The 19,141-nt window shown below is 46.4% G+C and overlaps 1 protein-coding gene across 1 annotated transcript in view; it reads left to right on the top strand.

Annotated features, from left to right (window-relative positions):
- The window catches only part of KPNA1 (karyopherin subunit alpha 1), a 311,573-nt gene that overhangs the window by 225,107 nt on the left and 67,325 nt on the right, over positions 1–19,141 (top strand). Inside the window, exon 11 of the mRNA XM_085621023.1 lies at positions 3,759–3,884. Coding sequence (XP_085477149.1) covers positions 3,759–3,884 — 126 coding nt within the window. The remainder of the gene's footprint in view (positions 1–3,758; positions 3,885–19,141) is intronic.

Genomic DNA, 19,141 nt, shown 5'->3' with positions numbered 1-19,141 from the left:
CAGGTTCCCACATCCACAGTCGCAGGGCAATGCGATATGGATGAACTGGTCCGGCAGATTTGCGTACGCTTTTCCCCCAGAGCCATTGATACCGCTGGTGGCACGCAAACAACGACAGCACTCACTGACAATCATCCTGGTTGCTCCCACATGGGCGCGCCAGCCATGGTACACCACCTTTCTAGAACTTTCCGTGGTGCCGCATCAAAGGCTGCGGATCAAACCCGCGCTTTTGACGCAGAACCATGGCGAAATTCAGCACCCAGATCCGCAACAGCTGAACCTGGCAATCTGGCTCCTGAAGTCTTAGAGTTTGGCTATCTGAACCTGCCACCTGACTGTATGGAAATCATTAAGGAGGCCAGGAGACCCACTACCAGAGCCTGCTATGCAGCTAAATGGAAGAGGTTTGTCATCTACTGCAACAACAATGACATTAACCCGCTAGACTTATCCATTCAAAATATAATCTGTTACCTCTTACACCTATACCGATGCAATCTGGCATACACCTCAATACGTATCCATTTGACCGCAATAGCAGCCTATCTCCAAAACAGGCAGCACCTCTCCTTGTTCAGAGTGCCTGCCATCAAAGCTTTCTTGGAGGGACTTAAACGAGTAATTCCCCCAAGACACCCACCAGCACCGGTGTGGAACCTCAACTTGGTCCTCACCCGACTAATGGGTCCACCCTTCGAACTTCTCCACTCATGTGAGATTCAATTCCTCACCTGGAAAGTAGCTTTCCTAGTGGCAATCACTTCGTTAAGAAGAGTTAGTGAACTCCAGGCACTAGCCATTCATACAGGTTCACGCGAACAGGGTCGTACTTCGTACCAACCCCAAATTCATGCCTAAAGTACTATCACAGTTCCACATGAATCAAACTATAGAACTGCCTGTTTTCTTTCAAAATCCACAAAATGTAGCAGAGAGAATGCTCCATACACTGGATGTAAAAAGAGCCCTCATGTACTATATAGACAGAACTAAAGTCTTTAGGAAGACAAAACAACTTTTCGTTACCTTTTCTCCACAACACAAGGGCAACGCCATTTCCAAAGCAGGTATAGCCAGATGGATCGTTAAATGTATTCAAATTTGCTATCAAAAGGCTAAACGCACATTAACGATTCCCCCACGAGCCCATTCAACACGTAAGTTAGGGGCGTCCATGGCTTTCCTGGGAAACATTCCTTTACAGGAAATATGTAGAGCAGCCACATGGTCCACTATACATACATTTACCAAACACTACTGTGTAGATGTACACTCAAAACAGCAGGCAGCTGTAGGACAGGCTGTTCTCAAAACTCTTTTTCAGACCGCTGCAGCTGGCACCGGTGGCCGCCGCTAATAGGAGGTACTGCTATGTATTCTATGCACAGATATGAATTCAGCAGCCCACATGCCTCGAACTGAATATGCTACTTACCAGTATTCATCTGTTCTTGGCATGTAGGGCTGCTGACATTCATATCGCCCACCCTCCTCCCCGGCGCCTGTAGCGGCTGCAGCACTCAGAATTACTGTATAGCATGGTCATCACTTTCTGTATCTACTCCATCACTGCCACAATGGCGAAAAACAATCTGAGGATGGAGAGGATGCCCATGCGCACTGTGGTCCAGGGGAGGAGTCGCCTATCTCAGGATACTTCGAAGACTCTTCCAGGACAACAACGTGCAAACATCCGGACCCAACACTAGGCGGCGATCTATGCACAGATATGAATGTCAGCAGCCCTACATGCCAAGAACAGATGCATACTGGTAAGTAGCATATTCACTCATCTGCCTGACCGTTCCTTAAACCATCATTAAGGCAGTTTCTGGTGGATGCTCTTTTTTTTTTTTTTAACCGATTTTTATTGCATTTTAACAAAACATACATGGTGAATGCGCTATCTAACCACAGAATCTTCACTGACCCTCCTGTCTCCCTGTTCTATGAACTGGGTTCTTTTTTCCTATCTAAAAATGTTCCTAGCTGGTCATGCCAGTCAGCTGATAGGCTCTGCATTTGAGGGCACGAACAGCCGAACACAGCAACTGACACGTGGGGAGTATTCTGCAGTTATATAGAGTATCCACCAGAAAGAGTAGCTGAAGCATGCCAGGATTAGAATCCATTTAATTACTTGATAGAAACGCACATATTGCTGTGCAGACCAGACTTATTATTCAGAGCACAATGAGGAATCTTGCACTTAATGATTTGTAAGGTTGTTGACGTGGCTCCTAAATTCCTCCAATGTGACTATTTGATCTCAATTCCAGATTGCATAAATATCTTGAGTCACCAAGTAACTTTCTTCATGCACTTAGTACAGAATTTCTGGATGTATTGTATGGAGAAGTTGAATGATAACATGACCAGAAGAATTTTATTGCCTTCCATTTCCCATTTGGCAAGATCAGGATTTAAGTTCTCTATAAAAGTATTAGTGGGCATCACTGCTCCAGAAAGTCCTTTGCAAGTATTTATATTCAAACATTTGTGTATTTAAGAAGTTTAGGACAGCCTTAATATGGTTACTGTGTTCCCCACTTTAGGATGCCCTACTCAGTGTTGGCAGCTGCATATTCACTTCCCAAAATGTTTGGTTCTCCACTTGAGCGCATACACAAAGCTACTCTACCAATTTCTCCTCCAAGTTGCTTTTCATAATCGTTATTATACATGCACTAGCCTCTGAAGCCAGATAGGTTTTCTGTTCCAGTAAAACTACGTTAGGAACCCAAGAGCCTTTATTTGTGAAGTAATTTTGAATCCGAAAGACCAGCTATAGCGCTTTTGCCTTATCCATAGCCTCTAGTCTCAAGTGGACAGACCTCATTAGAACCATGATCGTAGCTACTAGGAGAAAGGAGATTAGGAATACTAAGCAGTTATTGGTCAAAAGGGAGCCTATCTGTTCTGGGATGAGGACCGCTAGATAGATTTTGCCTTTATGGACATTATGTTAAAACACGATATCCTGTCAAAAAACAAACCAATCCCTTTTAAGCATTTCGAAGACCTACTCCAGAAGAGGCGAAGCAGAAGGAACATTCCAGTTCGAAAACTTTGCAAATCAGCTACAGGAAGAGTAGGTCATACATTTGCGCTACTGTCTCCATTCCAGTTTCAGACTGGATGCCTAACCGGTAGTTCTCTCTGCAAACCCAAATTGGATATGGCAGTTATTATGATGTTCTTTTCTTTGGTCTGTATTTTTTTTTTTTTGTTAGCTGGATTTTTGCATGTTCCGTTAAAGGTCCTGAAGACCATGAGGTGCTCTGTTAATTTGGAGACGCATGACATCCGGGATACTTGGCGTCTCTTTAAAGTAGGGAATTTATTTAAATAAAGGTGTACTTCATATGCGGGAATGTAGCTCATTCGTACAACACGATTTACATGTAGTTTTGTCTGGGGGGGAGGGAGTATCTTCTTTTTTTTTTTTTTTTTTAAGTGCACACTCATTCTTCATGTTTGAGACTGCAAGCCAGTGAATGGTCCTAAGGGTCGTCTGTTCATAAACCATTGGAGAAATAGCCCATCACACAATGAGGTGACTAAACCTCTTGCTCTTTGTCTCAATCACTCATTTAAAAATGAATTGGTTTAGGGTATGTTTCTTACATTCGCCTTTTTAGATTGAGCTTTCTGACCATTGTTGACCTGGTGGTGTGGTGCTTTTGGCAGTGTTTAGGATTGATAATATGTATTTTTGTTACTAACTATCTTTTTGTGTATTTTACGTTTTTCAGGTAGTGTTGAACTGCTCAGCCCTCCAGAGTTTGCTGCAATTGCTTAGCAGTCCTAAGGAATCCATCAAGAAGGAGGCCTGCTGGACAATTTCCAATATTACAGCTGGAAATCGGGCTCAGATTCAGGCAAGCTATACCAGTTCTATTTTTTAACTTTTACCTGCTTAATTTTGGTTAAGGAGTTTGATTATTTTTTGTTGTTGTAATGATCGCAACTTTATACAGGTACAAATGTATACACTGCACTGCAGTTTCCTCCAATTTCCCACTATGGAATCTAGTTTAACATTCATAAGCAGTAAATTAATATGAATAAAATATATTTGCCAGAGAAGCCAGCCATCTCCCAATAAAAGAGGAAATGTTGCATAGAGACATCACTACTTTACGGAGAAGAACAAGGCCAGTGCTCTTTTAAAGACTCCAGTTCAGCTGCCAGAGAACGCAAACCGATGAGCTAAACATGCAAATTTCATGGCACATCTTCACAGCCTGTATAACAGCTTGCTCTCAGTCCTCAAATGGACCTCTCAGCCTTTTCCGTCTCCAGTAGTATACCCATTTGCTTTGGAATCACTGCAGAAGTTGGCTTCTGGTGCTGGTGCATTCGATGTAGCACTGGTATCTTAACTCTGCCACCAGGGTTTGAGTTCCTGTAACTCTGGATGGCTATATGAAAGTATTCTCTAGCAGTCTAGCTGCTCAAATGTTCCTCAATCCTTTGAGCTTTCTGATACGCTTGGGTGAACTCCATTTACTTTTATCGGGTTGCAAAGCTGTACCTACAGGGTTTGGGCTTCTGTTTCTCGGTGAACCCCACTTTCTACTCTGTTCACTTAACAAATCTAAATCTTGACTGTGTAGCTTCTGCCACTGCTGGATAGAGTCTTGTAGTATGACACTTGGAACATTTCTGGTCCATGTCAGTTTTGGCTTCTGACGTTTTTACAGACAACCCTCTAGATTGGAACAATGTGTTCTAGCCATGTGTGCTGCAGATACACATGCTTTGCATACCTCTGCCATCTAGTGTTGGGTCTGGATGTTTGCAAGTTGTTTTACTTCAAAGAAGTCTTTCCCACGAGGTAAGGTGACTCCTCTTTTCGGTGATATTGCGCTCCATTGTTCTTTCCGCCATTGGGTTCGGGCGATTGTGGCACTCCAGTTCGAGACCGTCCTTCGGGATCCCCTCGGTGTGCAGTTCACTGTACCCTCGTCTGTATTGTTTAGACGCGTCCCCTTATTCCTGTGTGTCGAAAAAATAAGAAAACTACCCTCTGCGAACGAGATGACTTTGTTGGTGGCTTTAGGACTTAGCTGTGTCGGTCGACTTCCACTCCATCATAATCCTCCAGTCTTCTGCCACTGGAACGGACTCTGTTTCAATTCTGTCCTCGGTGCACTCCAAGTATCCGTGCACCGACCTGCATAATGCCTACAATTTGTGCCGCTCACCGGAGCATAAGGAAGAAGATTGCGACGTTTGCTGATCATTCTGATCTAAAAAGACTTTGTGCGACCGTCTAGCTCAATGTAGGGACATGCAGCAGTAAAACATCGACTACACACTGGATATCTTCGGGGAAGACACTTAACAGTAGGAGATGGAAGCTTCGGCAGCAGAAGAGGAAGAGGCCTCTTCTATCCAATAATCTTATTCGGAGCCGGAGATAGAGTTGGAGTCCGAAGAGGTTCTAGTGGGTCAGGGTGCTGTAACAAAGCTACTTTGCCCACCAAAATCATTTCCACCAAACAAAAGGCTTCAGGGCAACCACTGCCTTCGGGCTCAGCGCCGAAACAGCATATCAAGCCTTCCAGATCGGAGTCGAGACAAAACACCCTCGGAACCGAAACCTTAGGCTCCAAAGCATAAGAGAGACCGGTCCAGCTCGGCACTGAAAGTCTTGCCACCGAAACCAAAAGAATACCCTTCAAAAATCTCCAGAACCTATCCTGAAACTTATGAAGGAAAAACTGGACCCTCTACAAAAGAAAATTTACATGAATCCAAATACTGGACATATTTTGGCAAAGGATGCAATCCAATCCAAAAGAAAGACTGTTCCAGAGGATACAAGCTACAAAATTTCCCTAACAAAGGACATAGCTACAAGTCTTATCTATCCTATCCCTCAGTCCCCTCCACTACGTGCACCATTACCAGGCTCAGACCCCTTAAATATTTCACCAGAGGGCTCTCCACATGCACAGCCTGATATAGAAGAGGGGAATGACAACTGTCCACCACCAATAGATCCATGGAATGATTATAATATTGATCAACCTATGGATAATGACCCTGATTTATACCCTGCAAAACCATCACCTCCTGATAACACAGGAGTTAATCTCAAGAGTAGCATCATACCATGGAGTTACTATACAAGGAATGCTTGGAAGAAGATTTTCAATTTGAAACATTAGGTTCTACACATAGGACAACTCAGAGTTTGCCCATGTTAAAAGGCATGATAAGACATGCCAGTGATATTTTTAAAGACCCTGTACGTGCCTGTTGGTTGAGTTAGAAAAAGAAATAAAAACCTTCACCATCTGAATCAATTTTTATTAATGGGCAGTCGCCTTTAGATTCCCTAGTAGTATCCAATGCTGGGAAGAGAGCACATTCTCAAACTGCAGCAGATGCACCTCCTCCAGACAAAGAGTCTACGTTAATTGATGCAACAATCAATGAATAGCTGCGCAATCCGCCAACCATTGGCACATTGCCAACACACAAGGACTATTGGCGAGATTTGATAAAGCCCACTGGGACGAAATGGAGGAGCTACTCCAACACCTCCCAGAGGAGTATTACAAAAAGAGGACAAACTAGTGCAGGAGGGAAAATGGATGTCCAATTCCCTCCATAAGATGTGCACTAGATGCTGCTGACACTGCAGCAAGTGGAATTAACACCAGCATTCTCCTTAGACATGCATAGCTTAGAATCTCTGGGTTTACACCTCCGGTTCAACACTCTATTGTCCCATTTGACCAAGAACACCATTTTCGACCAAGTGGATGCGTCACTCGAGAAAAACGGAAAAAGATACAGAAGTGGCAAAATCAACGAGAGCACTTCAGTCACCATCCAGTAGAGGTTCTTTTCACCGCTCATTATATATAGGAGGTTCCAAAAGTAATCCCTCGTATTCAAATGTATCCTCCTACAACTCAAACACGCACCCCTCTTCATCTAGGCGTTTCTATAAGGGAGGTTACAGAGGCAGTTTCAAAGGCAGAGGAAAAGGCTCACCAACACGTACCTCTCCATCTCCCAATAAACAGTGACTTACCTTTAATTCCAACTGACCACTTTACACCTGTTGGGGGAAGACTACAACAATTTCTTCCCATTTGGTAATCAATAACAGATAAATGGGTATTAGACATTATCCAACATGGTTAGTGCCGAGAACTCCCAATATTCCACCTAGCAATCACAAGCTTTCTTCACAACACCAACAGCTCCTCAAACGAGAAGTACAGGCTCCTCTAACAAAATGGCCTATAGAACCAGCTCCATTACACCACCAAGGATTAGGAGTCTATCCACTTTACTTTCTAATCCCCAAAAAGGATGGGTCTCTATGACCAATATTAGATCTCAGGCCCTTAACCCCTTGAGTGCCCATGACGAGATGGTCTCGTCATGGGCCGCGGTTGCGCTGTGCCCATGACGAGACTATCTCGTCATGAGCCCCGCCCGCTAATGAAACGCCTGGCACAGGGCGTGGAAAGGGCGGGGCACACAAGGGGTTAAACCAATACATACTGTTAAAACACTTTCACATGGTTACCCTTCAAGTGCTTCCCCTTCTACAACAAGGTGACTTAGTCGACACTAGACTTAAAGGACGCGTACTTTCATATTCCTATTCACCCAGCACACCGCAAATCTCAGGTTTCACTATCAATTCAAAGTACTTCCATTCAGAGTGACTACAGCACCCAGAGTATTCACAACATGCCTAGCAGTAGTAGCAGCTCATCTAAGAAGACCAATTCATGTCTTCCCATATCTGGGCGATTGTCTCATTAAAGCCAACACACACAGTGTTTACAACACTCAAGCGACCATAAACCTTTTCCATCTATTGGGATTTACAGTCCATGCACAAAAGTCCCATCTTCAACCCTCACAACTGCGAACACATCTGGGAATAACGCTAAACACTCACACAGCTCTAGCTTCTCCCAATGCAGCTAGGATTCAGAACTTTTAAACTTTATTACTACAGTTTCAAACCAACCAGTACCGAACAGTGAAGACTTGCATGCAGTTGTTAGGAATGATGGCATCATGCATTACGATAATGCCTCAAGCAAGATTAAATATGCGTCTTCTACAGGAATGTTTAGCGTCTTCTACAGGAATGTTTAGCATGTCAGTGGAATCAATCACAGGGTCAAATAACAGATCTAGTATTGGTAGGCAGCCGCACCCATCTCTTTATACAGTGGTGGAACACACAAAAAGGCCGGGCTTTCATAGACCCTATTCCTCAAGTCATTCTAACTGATACATCTAACAGGTTTGGGTGCCCATCTCCAGCATCTAATTCAAGGTTTATGGGACACCATACACAGAAGTCTCCACATCAGTTAGTTGGAGCTTATAGCAGTGCAACTAGCACTAAAAGCTTTCCAGCCTCATCTAGTAGTGAAAGTTGTCCTAGTCCAGACGGACAGAAATATACAAAAAACTGGTAGGGACACTAATCAATTGTCTTGTCTCTCAGACCATTTGGTGTTGGGTGATGCATCACAAAATTCATCTAGCAGAACGCCTTCCAGGAATGCACAACCAGTTTGACGACCTCATCAGTAGGATACAGCAACAAGTACACAAATGGGAACTGCATACCCAGGTTCTCCCTTCTGTACTTCCAAAAATGGGGATTTCCTCAGATAGATCTTTGCCACAGCAGAGAACTCAAATGGCCTAAACTTCACCTCCAGTGGGGCCAAGAGCCTGCCCTTTGGAATGTAGGTTCCAATTCCACAATCATCGTATCTGTCCCAGGAAGGCCCCTCGGAGTCCGATGTCTTCAGTTTCCCTTCAGCCTCTAGTTTACTGCCTTCTATCAGTAATGATCAGATATAGCTGTGCACCCAGATGTGGATTCGAAACAGGCTGACGGGCACAAAGGCACAAGCACAGAAATGCCCACTTTCCCCCAAAGTGGCATTTCCAAATTAGTAATGTCGAACCCACTCGCAGGACCGGAGCTAGTTTTCCATTACTAACTCATAGATATCAAACACAATACTGCTACTCTTCTGCACGTAGGAAGCACTGCGCGGTAGCCTGTCCACTGGTTCCTCATATTAATCCATGCAAGACGTTGGCCCCACTCAAATCAGCCAATCATGTATACACTGATCGCCAGTATGTATATGACAAGCACATCGCTTTGTCACTGAATAGTGGTGTCAAATTGATCAAAGTCTTAAGGCCAGCGTATAGATCAGCAGTAAACCTGGAGGGACAAAAGCAAAAAGTTGAGGGAAAGCACCCTAAAAAAGGCCATTTCCAACAACCCTCCAAGGGAAGACTAGTTCAAGTGTTCAGACTACACTTCCGCCATTTTGAACACACAGGGGGTGTTATTGATGTGTCAGGCCTCTGATGGGCGCACTGGGAATCACGTAAGTGAATGGACCAGAATATCTGTAACGGTGCTACAGAAGAGGGAAAATACCCCTAAAACCCTCCAATGGTGGACGAAGGTCCACTAATGTCAACAGAATACCAATTGTGCACACGTTATAAGTAAAATTGCATATTTAGCATGAAGTATCCACAACATATGTCAAACAAAACAACTGTATAGGCAATGGATGACAAGAAAAACAGGTTTGTATTTCGTTTCGCAGTTTTATATGAAATTCTGTGGATCCAACCAGCCAACACGTGTTTCGTCAGAGGGTATAAACCCCAGACTTCTTCAGGGCTTCTACGCGTGTTGTAGGAGTGTTAGACCTTTGAACCGGTGATAATTCCGACCCGGTAGGTCTTAGAGGAATTGTATTCATGTGTGTTTTCTTAAAATTGTTGTCCTTTCAATAAAGTTCTGAGTTAAATCTGAGACGAGTACATCCAGACCGAGGTGCTTCCAAACGTATTGTGGGTGACCGGCGTGTTTGTTGATGTGCGCCATGTGGGAGTGTAACATACAGGGTGGAGTGGGATTATGGAGCCTTTGTCAAGAGGCCCTGCGTCTCTGGACATGGCTTGAACAGCAGGGCATTTCCCTGGTGGTTCAAATCTTTGCAGATTCCCTGAACGCCAGGGTGGACAAACTTATCCATTGTCCACAAGTGGAGTCTCCATCCAAAGGTGGCACAAGGTCTCTTTCAACAATGGGGAGAGCCCTAGTTAGATCTGTTCACCTCTGCTGAAAATGCATAATGTCAGTTTTGCGCGCTGGAGTTTCCAAGGGGGCTCTTGCTCAAAGACACTTCATCTCAAGTGGAGCTCTGGCCTCCTGTATCCTTTCTGCCCCTACCACTTCTGCACAGCGTTCTCAAGAAGATCAGGAACGCCCGGACCCAAGTTGTCCTTGTGGCTCTGGATTGGGCCCGGAGAATTTGGTATCTCAAGCTTCTGCAAATGAATCCTCTGGTCAGGCTGCCTGTTCGGGAGGATCGTCTGTTGCAGGAGCAGGTGAGGGTCCTCCACCACAACCAGTCAACTCTGTCTTCTTGCATGTAGAGTGAGCGGTGACCTTCCTCATGAAGTCTGCAAAGTTATCTTGGCCAGGTCGCCCTGCATCAAGACTGCATACGCCAGTCGGTGGAACAAATTTGTATCATATTGTAGGTCTATTTACCCTCTTTCTGCTACCCATTCTGATGTGCTGCTTTTTATTTTGTCCCTTGGCCAGCAGGGCTCTGCTCTGGGCACTCTGAAACCGTATATTTCGGGCTTGTCTGCCTTCCTGAGGCTGCAATAACAACCCTCCTTATTTAAAATTATTCATTGTACATAGATTCTGCACAGCCTTCTGCATATGTTTCCACCTGTCCCTTTAATTGTGCCTTAGTGGGACCTTAATTTGATCCTCCCCTTCCTCATGTGTGCTCATTTCGAGCCTTTGGATAATTGCCCCTACACCTGCTCACCATTAAAAACAACTTTTTTGTGGCAATTACCTCTGCCATAAGGGTGAGTGAGCTGCAGGTTTTATCATCCAAGCCTCCATTCTTGACAATATTTCCTGACAAGTTGGTGCTTCGCACTAGGGCCTCTTACCTTCCGAAGGTGTTTGCATCTTTCCATGTGGGACAATTTGTCACCTTGCCCAGCTTTCTATGCTCCTCCGCATACCTCTAAAGAAGAGGAGCGACTTTACTGTCTGGACCTAAAGAACGTAGTCGTTCTACCTTGACCGCACATGAGTTCCGGGTGGACAACCAACTCTTTGTGGGGTACGTTGGAGCGAAGAGCGGTCGGGCGGTGCAGAAGGACCATTTCCTGATGGGTCGCTATATGCATCCAAATTTGTTATGCTCTGGCAAAGAAACGGCCTCCTGAACGGTTTAAAGGTTCATTCCACCAGAGCGAAGGTTGCTACCCCTGCCTTAGCACGTAGAGTCCCAGTTCCAGCCGGACATCTGTCAGGCAGCAATGTGGGCATCCCTGCCCACGTTTACCAAACATTAGTGCCTAGACAGTAAAGTCTGAAGGGATGGCCTTTTCGGCCGTTCAGTACTGCAGGATTTACTGGTCTGAACTTTTCCGTAGTCCCTCAGTCGTTGAGGGTATTACTTTGGTATCTATTCAAAGGTAAGGAATCTTTGACTAGAGGTCTTTATCAGATGAACAAGTTGCTTACCTTCGGTAACGCCTTATCTTGTAGTGGGATGATTTAGCCGCAGATTCCTTATCTACCCACCCATCTTCCCCACACTGTGGACAGGTTTCTAGGGTTAGGGCAGATTCCTTTCAGGGCCCTAGTTTTCAAACGCACCAATGTCAGTACACTTCATGGCTCTGTGCTTCTGACGTGGAAAGTCGTGAAAAAGTGACTGACGTCCGTGTGCCAGGGTGGTACCTATATAGGTGACGTGGAGCCATCCGATGCCCCTACTGGTGCACAGGGGTATTGCTCGAAGAAACCTCTTCTGGATCCAGTCTGCTGCCTGAGAAATACAAACATAAGAAATCTGCGGGTAGATCATGTCTCTAGCAGATAGGATTACCAAAGGTATGTATCTTGTTCTTTAAGTTTATCTGTTTAGCAGGCCTGCTTCATTGAGGCGTGATGCTCTTCTAGTGTACCAGGTTTTCAAGGTAACCATATTAACAGAACATTTGGCCATAATGATTCAAGGAGTAGATTCCTAGGCACAAAACTATTTTAAGTAGTATCTAAATCTGAAGTGAGTCTAGACATAACCTAGTATTAGATGACTCTTTGAGGTTCTAAAGTGGTTGTCAAAACTCACACACTGCTGTCTCTCAAAATAGCATGTTCTCCTGGGTTTCTGTGTAAGGTTACTGCTTGAGCGAGGCTGCCAGCACACTCCCTACTGGTGGTTCCTAGCAATCTTAGTCACTATGGAAGCTAGCATGCCACATCTGATGATAATGCAGAAAGTACAGTCTGCTCCAAAACACACAGCTTTTGACCAGCTTCTGAATGCCTCCTTCACTCTCCCAGTCTCCACTGGAGCTCAGGTCCCAGCTCCTGAACGAGGCAGGCTGGAATGTCTTGTGCCCCCTCCACTGGTGCTTAGGGACCAGGACCAGGCATACGCACTGGCAAACATATTGCTGGCAAGTGCTCTCAGGAAATTATCCATTTGCTGGATGGGAAGGGGGTGCGATGGAGAATTGACTGCAGGATCTTGCCCCATTTTTATTTCTCGTTTACATTAATGGGCTGGAGGCTTATTTGTTTGGGAAAAATCTTGATTTCCTCAAGATAGGGAAACTTTGTATCACTTCTGTTATATTTGGACAACGCAGTCCTAATATATAGGACAACGAATAGCCTTAAAAAATCTAGGGATGCCTTGGTATAATTTATGACCACTTTGGACTTAAAAGTACCTTTTAAGAACTCATTTGTAATGGTCTGTGGGCTGAAAAGAGCAGAAACCAAAGTATTTAAGGTACAGGGGAACGAGATAGTGAAGGTTAAAAAATGTTCTTATCTGGCAATTGTTTTTAACGCCAGTTATACTGGATTTCACTACTCACTTTAAGAGCTTTACGAATGGCTAGTGTGGAGGCCCTTTTTAGATTTGCTGTTCAACATGGTATGACCCCAGTTGAAGAGATGCTGACACTTAATATTGGGATATGCAAATTGTTTAAAGCTGCAGACAATTGAGAATGATTTTACTAGGAGACTCCTGGTGGTCCCAAAAAGTGTTATCTCTCTTATGCCATCTCGAATGGGGTTTAGAGCTAATAGTGAACTGAGTAGGTCTTGCCCCTTTACTGCGTTGGGCTAAGAACTGGCAAACACCGGAATTGGATTTTACTAACTCCATATTAAAGGATTGGTTATCTAATGAAAATGTCAAAAATCCCCTGATTTAATCATCTTAAGAATTCGCTTGAGGGGGGGGGGGCGGAGCCAGGCCGGCGGCCAAGATGGCCGCCCGGGCTCCCGGCTCCGTCGACTCTCTCTTTTTGCTGCTGGACCTAGCTGTCGGGGCAGCTCTGCCGACACTCTCCTGGATGTCGGAGAAGGACCGATTTCACCGAGAGTCGCTCCGGCGGCTCTCCGAGCTTCAGGGACGAAGATATGCTTCCCGGTCGGTGTGCCCTACGCGGGTCCCGGAGCCGGGACCTCACGTGATACTGTAGCCGGTGGTGAGTGGAACAACAACGGCCCGGAAAACACAGTCACCCGCGGGGGCGCTCGAACCCGCCCTGAACAACATCCTAGCGCCCATTGCTGAGTGCCGTCCCCTCATGCCGGACGGGCCCCCCTCCCCCACCCACCCGAACGCTGCCTCGCTAAATGTGGACGTGTGACGCTGCTCTGTGTGTCTCTGCTGGAGATTGGTACGACCCGCTAGCTGCTGCCTGTATCCCGCGATTCGGCGGATCGGGGCCGATTGCTGCATGGCGATTTGGAGTCGTTCGGACACACTGGGTGGCGCAGATGAGACCTCTGGGGGGCAGTTGCGATGGCTAGCACAACGGGTGCCACCGGGGAGACGTCCGGATGGCACAAATGATGGAGGCTCTAGTGTGAACTCTGGTGGCTTTAATGCTCTGCGCCCCATTTGGTAGTGATACCCTCATGGAACCCTGCCCGCCCGAGTCGATGGCGATGCGCATTTCAAAAGGAGTGTGGAGTTCGGAAGCCCCTTCCCGTGTTTTGGAAGCACAGCGAGTGGGTTTGGTTCGTATGGCGATTAGTCCCCGGCATAAGTGGAAGTATGAGAGAGCCTGATGCGGTATTTTCACTGTGTGCCTTTGCCTGGTGACTCCCTCTACGATCTGTGGTATGTCCCGGATGGGTATCTCTACGGGACCCTATACGTTGCTGATGAGTGGACGTTGGTGACTGGGGTCTACTTGATCGCTACAAAGGGCATCGTCGGAATGGAACTTGGTCCATGGACTAATGGAGTGTTCGGGGATTCCATCGGATGTGAGACTGTGGGGACTCCTTTATTGCCCTCTCCCTTGTGGCAGACATCGTCGCGCAACCCATTTAAATTGAACTGCCTACTCTTCCTGAACCGGACTATGTCTTGCTGCGTGGGAGGCGGTTGTGGGCTGTGAACGGCTGTGAAATGTGTTGTGTCCTGGCGTATTGGAAGAACTCCTACTCTTCTTTGGATATCCTTGTCTATTGTGCTCTTGGTGCTTTGTTGGCTACGTTTTGTGTGGACTGGGACATGTTTCTGATAATGGCCGGGTGGGGCTGGGTTACGAAATAGTGATTGTTTCCCTCAGATGCTGACAGGGGGGTAACTGGGGGGGCTGGCGGGGCGACTGCTATTCTGAGTCGATGGGTTCCTCGGCTGTCCTGCAGCGGAACGGATATACCTGTAAGTTACGCGGAGGGGCCGGGGGCCTGTACTGGTGAACCCCCCAATATATCTTTCTCTTTTATATTTCCTTTTATATTTCTCCTTTCTTCTATATTTCGGGTTCCGTACACCGGGCGACAGGCACGCTGTTAAGGGGGAGGCCGTAGCCATTGGCAGAGGTGCAGGGTGGGGGGTTAGGGGGGAGGGGTACTACTGTTCTTTCCTTTTATGTTCCTAGGGCCTCTTTCTTATTCTTTGTCTCTCTTGGCTTTCTCTTACTTCTCTTCTTTCTTTTTTATTTCTTTTGGGAACTGTCTCACAGGTTCCTCTCTATACGTCCTGGTATTACAGATTACAGGGGTGGATGTTTCTTTAACGTTTTTATATTGCAGCGGGCATGAATCTGTATTGGTGGGCGAATTGTATAGCTCATTGTCTATCCTGTTTAAGGTGCGTCACCGCCAACGTCCTGCCTACAGTAGTCCCGCCTGTGAATATCCTGAGCTGTGGTAACCCCTGTCCTTTGTATTATTGGATTGGGCGGCATTAGATCCTGTTCCTTCTTAAAACTGTAAAAGAAACCTCTTTCATCCTGGTGCCGATATGGTACCGATACTATCCTGAGTTACGACGGGGCATTTGGGAGGCGGGTTGTTGTACTCTTGTGGATTGACTGATTTGCTTTGATCGACTCTGTACTACTGGCCGACTGTGATGGTTTCAGGCCCGGGTTTGTAACTGCTTTATGTACCAATAAAGGTTTATATATAAAAAAAAAAAAAAAAAGAATTCGCTTGAGAAACTTGGTTTGGGCGTATTTTTCAACAATCCCATAAATATGCCACGACAAGCTAAAACTATAATAAAAAATGCTTACACAAATTGTGAATTACCTTCATGGTCTGGCGGTGGAGCAGTTCAAGCCAGTGAGTGGTTTAGATGTAACTATTTTGTTTCATCTTCCTTGCCTCTACTTGATATATTTCAAGAATTCTCGACATAGGTTTTATTTGACTAGATTCCGCCTTTCTTTGATTCATTTTTTTGATTGCTTAACCCCAGCAATGTACTTGGTCCAATACCGTGTGCCCCTGTCCCTGTGATCATTTTACAATACAGAGCACCTTGCACTTTATCCTCTTTTGCCCGCTGTAAAAGTCTCCAAAAGCTAGATACTTGCTCCCAATTGTAAAACCTTTAAGTACTTGTTCTCACTTAGGTTATAGGTTTTTGCTGTCTTTGGATTCAATTGGTATCTGCTATGCAGTTTTAAACTTTATGAAAGAATCAGAAAGAGATGTGTGAGGGGGCACTGGCATGTAAATGTAATGAATTGTTCTTTTGGAACCAAATTAATGAGGGGGTGTTGCTGTAATGCTTATCTTAAAGAGTATGTTCGAGGCATATGAGCTGCAGATTGTACACTTAGCATAGATCGCCATCTGGTGTTGGGCCCGGATGTTTGCAGTTTGTTTTTGTTCTTTGGACAGTCTTTGGAAGTCACGAGTTCGGTGACTCCTCCTTCGGTCCGTTCTGCGCATGGGCTTCGGCTCCATCCTCAGATTGTTTTTTTCCGCCATCGGGCTCGGATGTGATACTTCGTGCTCCGGCTTCGAACTTCTACGGTTCCAGCCTCGACGGAAAATCCTCGTTCTTCGAGTTTCTTCATCATATCTTCATCTCTCGAAGCGGCACTTTTCTCCGCTCTGTACATCGGCACCGGCCTTCGGGCCCTCCTCGACTCCGGTCCCGGCCGATGGAAAGGACTCCGTTCAAAAAGTGTCCAAAATGTGGGTCTAAATTTCCCCACACCGACCTCCATCAGGTGTGTAACCTTTGCCTCTCTCCAGAACACGAGGCCAGAGACTGCCCCGCCTGTAAGTCTTTTCGATCAAAAAAGACCATCCGGGATCGAAGAGCTCGACGCACCATGGCGCACTCATCGACCGCAGCTCCACTGGACATCTTCGGAGACGACGCCGAAGCTTCGGGACAACACACACCGAGCAGGAGGACGACGTCGTCCGCGCTTCTGAGGCCGACGACTCCGACGTGGAGGACATCACACCGGCGCAGCGGGTCGTGAGTACTGTACCCCCTCCCACCCCTGCGCCCAAAAGAGACTCAGGTTACACCCTCGCCTGCAGGCCTGGGTAAAACCAAGCACACAGCTTCCATCACCCCACCTTCGGGCCCGGTGTCGAAGCCTCAAAAGTCTCACGGCAGCTCGGGCTCGAGCCAGCCGACGCCTGGTGCCGAAAACACCATCCGGCACCGAAGAAAGTGATACCCAGCTCGACTCCGAAGCCACCGGTGCCGAAGCCTGGACTCTCGGTGCCGACCAAACACAAATCTGTCGGCACCAACGCTCCGGCGCCGAAAACTCCTTCGACGCCGAAAAAAACGGAGGCTCCAAAAAAGCATGGCGCACAGAAACCATCGAAGCCCTCGGCTCCGAAGCCATCGGCGCCAGCGGACGATTCGGCGCCACTGGATCTGTTTACACCAGACCCTTCGCAGAGGAGTCTTTGATCCGTTTTGCCTGCTGTCTTCTGGAGCCCCGTTGGGCATTGGCATCTTTGAACCTGTGTGCAAGGAGCCCCGTTGGGCATTGGAAATCGAGTGGGGAGCTGCTGTGCAGGAGGACGGGACTGCGAGGCCCAGCAGGCTGTGCGTGTCCCATCGAGCACACCTGCCGCCTCTTCCCCGTGACTCCACCCCCTCTATCCACAGTCAGCATAAGACCTGAAGTCATTACGCGTCAGCGGGACGCGTGTGCGGGACATCACCCGGGACAAAGCCCGGACTAAGGGCGGACCCTCTGAGACCCTCATAGACCCACAGAGACTGGACTGGGCCAGAATCCCTGGTCGATTACTGAACAGCCTAGGACTATTGTGTAAGTGCTAGGGGGGTACATTATATTACCAATCATTATGTCAATCGAAATACTAACCCCGGAGTTGCCTGGCCCTGAGAAGCCGGTGAGTTTGATAAATGGGAAATTAGATAATTACTTTAAGAAAACTCTCTTGGATTCTCCAACTACCCCCACCCTTGAAGAACTTCGGGCTGAGCGACGGCGGTCGGTTGAAAGCCTAAAGAATAGACCATTCCCGGTGTCACCAGTGTTAATTAGCTCTACGGGGGACGGAACTCTTACTGAAAATATCTGCATCCCCTCGCAGGACAGCATCCCTCTAATATTTAGAGAGGGAACACCTACGAGCGAATTTGAACCCTTAGGCACTACTAGTAAATTGTCAACCATTGTTACCACTCCCAGTACAACCAAATCTATTGTTATAACCAAAGCACAAATTACCCCTATCCCTAAACAAACAAAAGTAGTTAAAAGTAGGGCAAAAAAAGTCACGCCAGTTAAAATCTATGGCCCTCCTCCGACAAAAAGGCGTAAAAAATCTGACCTTCCAAAGAGGAAAATTAATCATGCAGACTTTGGCATTAAAAAGGACGACAGTACTAGGGGAGGACGGGTTAAAGTAACAGATAAAGGAAGGATAGTTATATCACCTACGCATCCATGTGTAACTCCCCTTACCGACCCTGTCATCTCCACCGCCGACAGCCCCCCCACGGTGGTGACGTTACAGGAACCTTCAAACAGGGCCTTGATCGATAGCATAGAGTCTATAATGAGGACCTATACTCTGGCTATCGTAGATAGATTTAGTAAATTAGAAGACAGACTTGGGAAGATAGAACATGAACTGGGAACCAAGATAGTGACTAATAAAGTGTTGCCTAATCCCCCTATACAAACCCCAATTTTACCCTCTTCATCAGGTATTTTTGCTATAACTACTATACCTACCCCTGTTCAGACTACCATTCTGCCTCAATCCTCAAATAATATGAGTGGAAGTACATCAGGGAGTAACCCTGTTGGACCTAACAGTAAACCCACATTGTCCCTGGCTGTAACGTCTAATGGACAGCGGAATAATCTTGGTCAAGCCCCAGGGAATAAAAATAGAGAGAGAGGAAACGAGCGGCCGGCTCGAGGTAATTATAACAAGGGCCCCCTTCCAGAACTCCCACCAGAAGCTGTACCCTTTGTAGTAGTCCTTACTGGGGTACCAGAGCTGGAGAAGAACAAACGGGAGGGCTTTGCCCAGTTGAAAAATAAAATATCGCATTGGTTAAGTCTACACAGACCTATAGCAAATAATATCAATGGAGAAATTGTCCATGTCCGCCGCCTTCCTTGGCTGGGAGGAAGACCTAAAGATATTGAGGGAGACATAGTGGTCATTAATTTTAGAGATCAGAATGCCGTCCATTTTATACTTAACTGGCCGTCTGACCATGGTAGTAAATCTATTACCCCCCGTCCCCTAACATATTTTTAT

The sequence above is a fragment of the Triturus cristatus genome, chromosome 8, assembly GCF_964204655.1.
Source record: "Triturus cristatus chromosome 8, aTriCri1.1, whole genome shotgun sequence".
NCBI lineage: Eukaryota > Metazoa > Chordata > Amphibia > Caudata > Salamandridae > Triturus > Triturus cristatus.
Note: the sequence above shows the minus strand (reverse complement) of the source record. Positions and strands in the feature narration are given on the sequence as shown.